Source organism: Populus trichocarpa, chromosome 14 (assembly GCF_000002775.5).
Source record: "Populus trichocarpa isolate Nisqually-1 chromosome 14, P.trichocarpa_v4.1, whole genome shotgun sequence".
In the NCBI taxonomy this organism is placed as follows: Eukaryota; Viridiplantae; Streptophyta; class Magnoliopsida; order Malpighiales; family Salicaceae; genus Populus; species Populus trichocarpa.
The window spans coordinates 14,099,755-14,105,994 of NC_037298.2; the positions used below are offsets into that span (position 1 = coordinate 14,099,755).

At 32.4% G+C, this 6,240-nt stretch overlaps 1 protein-coding gene across 1 annotated transcript; it reads right to left on the reverse strand.

The window, feature by feature from the left end:
* Positions 1-768: 768 nt before the first annotated feature.
* LOC7463399 (outer envelope pore protein 24A, chloroplastic) lies at positions 769-2,827 on the reverse strand. The gene is made up of 3 exons (XM_002321225.3): positions 2,560-2,827; positions 1,871-2,230; positions 769-1,075 (listed from the first exon to the last, which is right to left on the reverse strand). The coding sequence occupies exons 1-3, from the start codon at positions 2,755-2,757 to the stop codon at positions 995-997; spliced, it is 639 nt and encodes a 212-aa protein (XP_002321261.1). The 5' UTR covers positions 2,758-2,827; the 3' UTR covers positions 769-994.
* Between the last annotated feature and the right edge of the window lie 3,413 nt (positions 2,828-6,240).

A 6,240-nucleotide genomic window follows, 5' to 3' on the forward strand; every position in this document is an offset into this window, starting at 1 on the left:
CTAAGCATAACAGTTTTTCCCGCCATTCTCCTTCCTTTGATACATCTCCTCATTCCTTTCAGCCCACGTTACTTTAGGAAACAATGCTTGTTGCTCAGTAAACCAGTGCCGTTTAACAAGAAAACTACAACCCCAGAAGCAGGATTAGGACAGTATCCTCCTAATAACAGCCCCATACCGTTTCATCAATGACTTTTTAGCATCTGTTCGGGATTCCAATTCAAAATACTTTTCGTTTAAAAATTTATTAATATGATATTTTTTTTATTTTAAAAAATTATTTTTAATATCAATGTATCAAAACAATCCAAAAACACTACAAAAATATTAATTTAAGAAAAAAAAATCAGAATTTTTAAAAACACGAGTTGAAGTGTATTTCCAAACAGGTCTCAGGTTTCTTTCAATGCTCAGTTCTTCCATGATCCAGAAAGTTCAAGACTTGTCCGATACCTCAGTTACTAACATGCATCGACTCAAGAATACTCTCTTACAAAACTCCATTTCTTCTGTCAACATAACCAGCCATGCCTTGGACAAAGGACGCCTGAACTTGCAAGCAAGTTTGGGGTAGGATTCTGCGGAGCTAAAAAAACCCACGAGCAACTATCCAAGCATAAACCCTCAGCATTTCCACAGCTCCCACAAAGGAGACTCAATCTTGCATATCACACCCATGGAAAATATATGCATTCCATGTCACTAACCTCACCATACCCATAATCTTCCGTCCCTCGCAAAAGCTAAACATACATAAGATACAAGATGTTGCAACAAAAGTGACCGCACGCATGTTTCAAAAGAGAGATTTAACAGTTTGACAAACGGTGCCACAGAGCTGCCCCTGACCAGGTGATCAGTTCAATTTATAATTATAGACAATATTCAAGGACAAAAATAAGCTTAAAGCAATCATGGGCACAACCAAAGGTGGAGCTGTTTGTCAAAACAACCGGTAAATGTTACAACCAGGAAAGAATACTGATGAAATGCATCACATCTCAAAGTTCCATGTGCTCTCTGCAGTTAATTTTGGCATTTTTGACTCCTCAGCCAAATTGATGGATGCAGAAACCTGAGATAAAGAAGGAACAAAGATTAGAAAATCATTTTTGAATTAAAATACAGGAAATTTAGAAGGTTTTGGAATCCTAGAAATGCTTAAAGAGGCTTATCCAGACAGGTCAAGGCACACTACAACCACCGAATAAAATTAAGCAGCTCACAAGCATCAATCTAGCATCCAAATAGCTGAAAGTTATGCAATCACCCATTTTCTAATATCATATGCAATCCCAGACATGTATTACTTCAAGCCATAAAAGTAGAGGTGTTTTATTGAAAACTCTCAATCCATTGGTTCAGATTTCTCTTCAAATGAACACAATCATGCCAGGGTCTTTTCATGATTGAAAAATGCAAGTAAAATACAACAACTACGCTCTCTGCAAAACCAGAACAAGCTCAGTTATAATTCAATTGAAAACCTAGAGAAAACAAACATGCTTGTGTTACAGAATCAATAAGATGCATCTAGGAGCTACAAAATGGATATACAACATGTGAGGCCATGAACACACTAGAAAAACAGTTCCCATCAATGAACTAGAACCTTTAAAATCCTAAACTGTAATCTTGTCCAGTTTAATGGAGGATCAAATTCTTAAAGCATGTACTAGTTTGCTAAATTTATGCTCAACTCCATTACGAGTCTCATACAGTTACTATCAAATAGAATGAGAACCTGTGGTAAACTCAACTAGTGCTGTTTTCTATTTCTATTTCTTGATTTTCCTTATTTAATTTGTTAATTTAGAACCAAAATCCAGCAACTAGCCAAAAAGCATACAAATGACAATCATGTGTTTACCTTGAAATTCCCATTCAGCTTTGAATTCCTTGACCACTCCATGCCCAGATTCTTGCTTGACGTTTGATACACAGCCCTGAGCACATCATCACCATAAACCTTTCGAGATCCAGCAAAATCCCATGAATTCTTTGCAAAATCATAACATTGCTCGAACGAAGTCAGTCCTCCATGCACATAGGTATACTTCAACTTGCAATTCTCTGTACCGAGCATATAATTAGCAGATATCTTGTTCGCTGAATCAACCACAAGAGTCCCATCCAAAATAGTCCGGTTATCCCCTCTACAATGAATGTATGTCAAATTCAAGGGCTTGTCCACAACCTTAACTGAGTTCATAAACTGAAACCTAAAATCCTGCAACACAAGACCAAGTGAAAATCAAGTCAATGGTAGTTACTAAATTCTACTAAAATTCAAGTTTTCTTTAAATTTCCTTAATTTCACAGCTACAGGGGAAAAAATGTTACAAATTAGCAACAGAAGCCCTAGACTCTTAAAAAATACCCTTGAATTAGAAATTCAAAAATCCTAATCCCTCTTTGGCTACTGATGAATCAATCAGGAAACAAACCAAAAGGAAGCCAAACTTGAAGTAATACAATAGTCTTTTCAATTCAAGTTTCCTACAAAATTAACAGCCACATAATAGACTTTAACCGAATATAAAAGCAAAGAGGAGTTACCTTTTTCGGAACGTTGTAGTCAATTATGAAGAAGCCAGGTTTCTCGACAGCTAAAGCCAGGCCGTTTAAGCTAGGGCCGTTGACGACTGTGGCGTCAGTTATGGAAGCCCGGAGCTTAACATCGCCGGCGTTGAAGGCGACAGTAGCAGCGGTGCTGCTTTTGTCATTATCATACTTGCCCTTTAAAGACGCCTTCATTTCGTGAAAAACGAGAAAGACAAGGAGAGAGGATTATAGGTGCCTCCAATTTAAACTGGTCGTTGGTAAGGATCTGAAAGCGCAGCGATGAATCATTATTTTGTTAATTTTTAATTTTTTAATAAAAAATTAATATTTTTTCATAAAAAAATTTAATATTTTTTTTTACATATATAGATTATTTAGATGTAAAAAATAAATTAAAAAATTATTTTAATATATTTTTAAATAAAAAATATTTTAAAAATAATATTTACTACCCTCTCAAACACATTAAAACAGTTCTATAGCATTGTAATCTGAATTATTTTAAAATTATAAATTCATATAAATAAAATTATTTTGTCTTTATCTCTCTAATCTTTATTTTTTAAATATATTCTATTTAATCTTTATTAATTATATCATTTTATTATTGTATGCTTCTTGATATATAGTATTATAATATATTTAATTTATTTTATATAATTAAAGAGGTTAATTGATGTTTTCAAATTCATTCATAACTTAAAATTTTATCCTTATTATATTATTTTTCAATTTTTAAATGAAACAAAAGATAAAAAAAAAGTAGATAAGATAAAGATTGATGAGAAAAAAGATTTTTTAAAAAATACTACCAATTAGCATGGTAAACGTCAAAAGACTATTAATTATTTTTAATGCCACGTGGATTAATTAACTGTTTATAAACACAGATTATATTATAATTAAATTTATTATTTTATATATTAAAAACTCATTAGACCATGAGCATCGTTGCTCCTAAAATGGCTTCCTATTTAGACTTTGTGAAGAGTACTCACCACATATATTGAAAAGCTCTCTTGCTTTGGGAGCAAAAGCAACACGCAACAGCCAGCCAAGCTAGACATCTCGACGACCAGCCACACCTCAACATCCTCCTTTGCCACGACCAGCCACACATTAACCACCATGACATCCATCACTCTCTAGCCACACATCTATAACCTTCATCCACACCTAAAACAACACCATCTAAGCTTTCTCTTTCACATTTTCATATTTTGAGTTGATAATTTTATCCGTAATTGTTGGATACTGATTTAAACCAATCTAAATGGTTATGAATTTTTTTTTCTATTAAATTTAGGTTGGTTTCAAGTAATAACCGAAATAAAAAAAAAATCAAATTTAAATACGTTATAGATAAAACCTTGCCCGACCCAAATCCCGACCCAAACCCTACTTAAACTACAACAATAACCTTAAAGTTTGAAATAACTGCAATTGTGTCAACCTATATATATATATATATATCTATATATATATATATATATAATTAGGGTTATCACACGCCCCCTCTCCATCCGACTTCTTCCCATACACCTCACTCTTTTCCTCTTATTCTCTTCTCCAATCTCCTTTAGTACAAAAATTATTGTTTCTCATTTATTATGTCATGGATCTACAGATACAAAAGCTAAAGTTGGCTATGTTTTCTTCACAAGTAGAGTCTTACATATGCTAGAAAAAGTGCAATTTCAACTTTAAAAACTTGTTGACTGCTACTTGAGTTGTTGTTTTATAATATAAAAAATTCAAGAGCCCTAGCTTTTGTTGTGATACTGAACTTTTAGTTTGATATTTGCGGCGTTCTCACATAAATCAGAGTCTGAAATAATAGAATTTTGTATTTTATAATTTTTATTAAGAGATTTGAACATGACACAAAAGGATGGTAGGTTGGTGACTCTTAATCTATGCCAACCGAATGTTGGATAACACATGTTCGAGTTCGGGCCAATTCGGTTTGGATATATATACCCGATGGATATTCAAAACCTGATAAGATTAGGTATGATTTATACCTTATTAGGTTCATAATTGGGTATGGATATAACAAAACTAAACCCTTGGATATCCACTGTCATTGCTATTCATACTCACGACGTATACAACCACCAACCAACCTTTTTAATGTTGTTTTTTTTTTTTTTTTTTGTGATGGTGGCTTAGGAGTGGAGCTTGAGTAGTTTTACTTTTGAAAAAGGAAAATAAAAGGTATTCAAAGATATATGGTGAGATGACCAGATAAAAAATATGGTGAAAAATTTCTTGCATGCTAATTTTATCTTTATGAATAATGACACATAGTTTTGTTTGTTATGCCATAATCATGATGAAATCTTTGGAGATGTAATTTTAACAATCCAAATCATTTGTTTACTTGATAAGAAAGGACTTTCAAAATCACATAATATGGATCATGTTTTTTGTTATGAAAAAAAAATAGAGATTCATAGGCTCAAAAGTATTTTGAGGTTTCTAGACTTAGAATCACTACTCTTAACTCATTGTGTTTTTTCATTGTGCTTCTTTGCTTTGCTCATTTTGATTGCTTTGGTGGAGCATCCTAATTTTGTATTGACCTTGATTTGATCTTTTTTTTTTTTATTGCTCTAAAAATTATATTTGCCCCCTAGTGTGGGATATGATCCTAGTCAGAACCGATCTTGATCTTAGAAATTTTCATATGCCCTTCAAGTATGGAGTGTGATCCTAGTTAGAGTTTTTATGAAACAAAAAACTTATTTAGGCTAAAAAGGGACCACAAGGGATATGTTTCAGAATATGAGAGAAAAACAAAGATGACCTTTTTTCTTTTTAATCATGAACGATCAGAACTGATAAATCTATCCTTATCCAAAGTAATGGTTTGGAATAAGATTTCAAATTGATAGTAGGTGAATCCTACTTTCTGAAATTATACATATAGCTAAAGTGCAACTCAAGATATATGATTTAAACAAATTGTTGTCACCTCGAGGTGAGAATTGCTTGAACAAAATGTCAAGATATCTTTTAAAACAAACATCATATCACTTTTCTTTGGAAACCAAAATTGGTCAAAAAGTCTGAAGCTTTTTAGGAAAGGGTTTTCTCAAAAACATTGCAAGTCAATAAGATCATGCGAGTTTTTTTTTAAAAAGAAGAGAGTGTATATGAAGAGAATTATTGGTCAAATTTTGTTTTATTGATGAGAACGAGCTACACAAAGTATTTCTTTATATAATCTAAATTCATAGGCCTATACATCTTCTCCATCCATGCTAGTTAGTGCAATGACCTGAAATTTTCATGTAACTTTCATGTTTCTAATCATCATGTCTGAGTATAATGGAGTAAAAAAAATATTTAGCAATCTATCTAACAATACATCTCATTATTGATTCTTTGGTTTACCAAATTTACAACAGTATTTCTCCTATAACTTATACATTTTCTCAGTACTTTTCTTATTCTCTTGGGTAACACAATATCAAATAACTCTATTACATACACGCAGTAACCTTCGACCACCTATCAATTCAATTGTTTCTCCATTTGATTCTTTCACATTACTTCTCACAATTCATCTTATATTCTTTTCATTTTTCATTTACATAAACACATGTGTGATGGATACAAACACACACACATAACAAAAGAGATTCAATAACCAAATGCTAAAATACAATC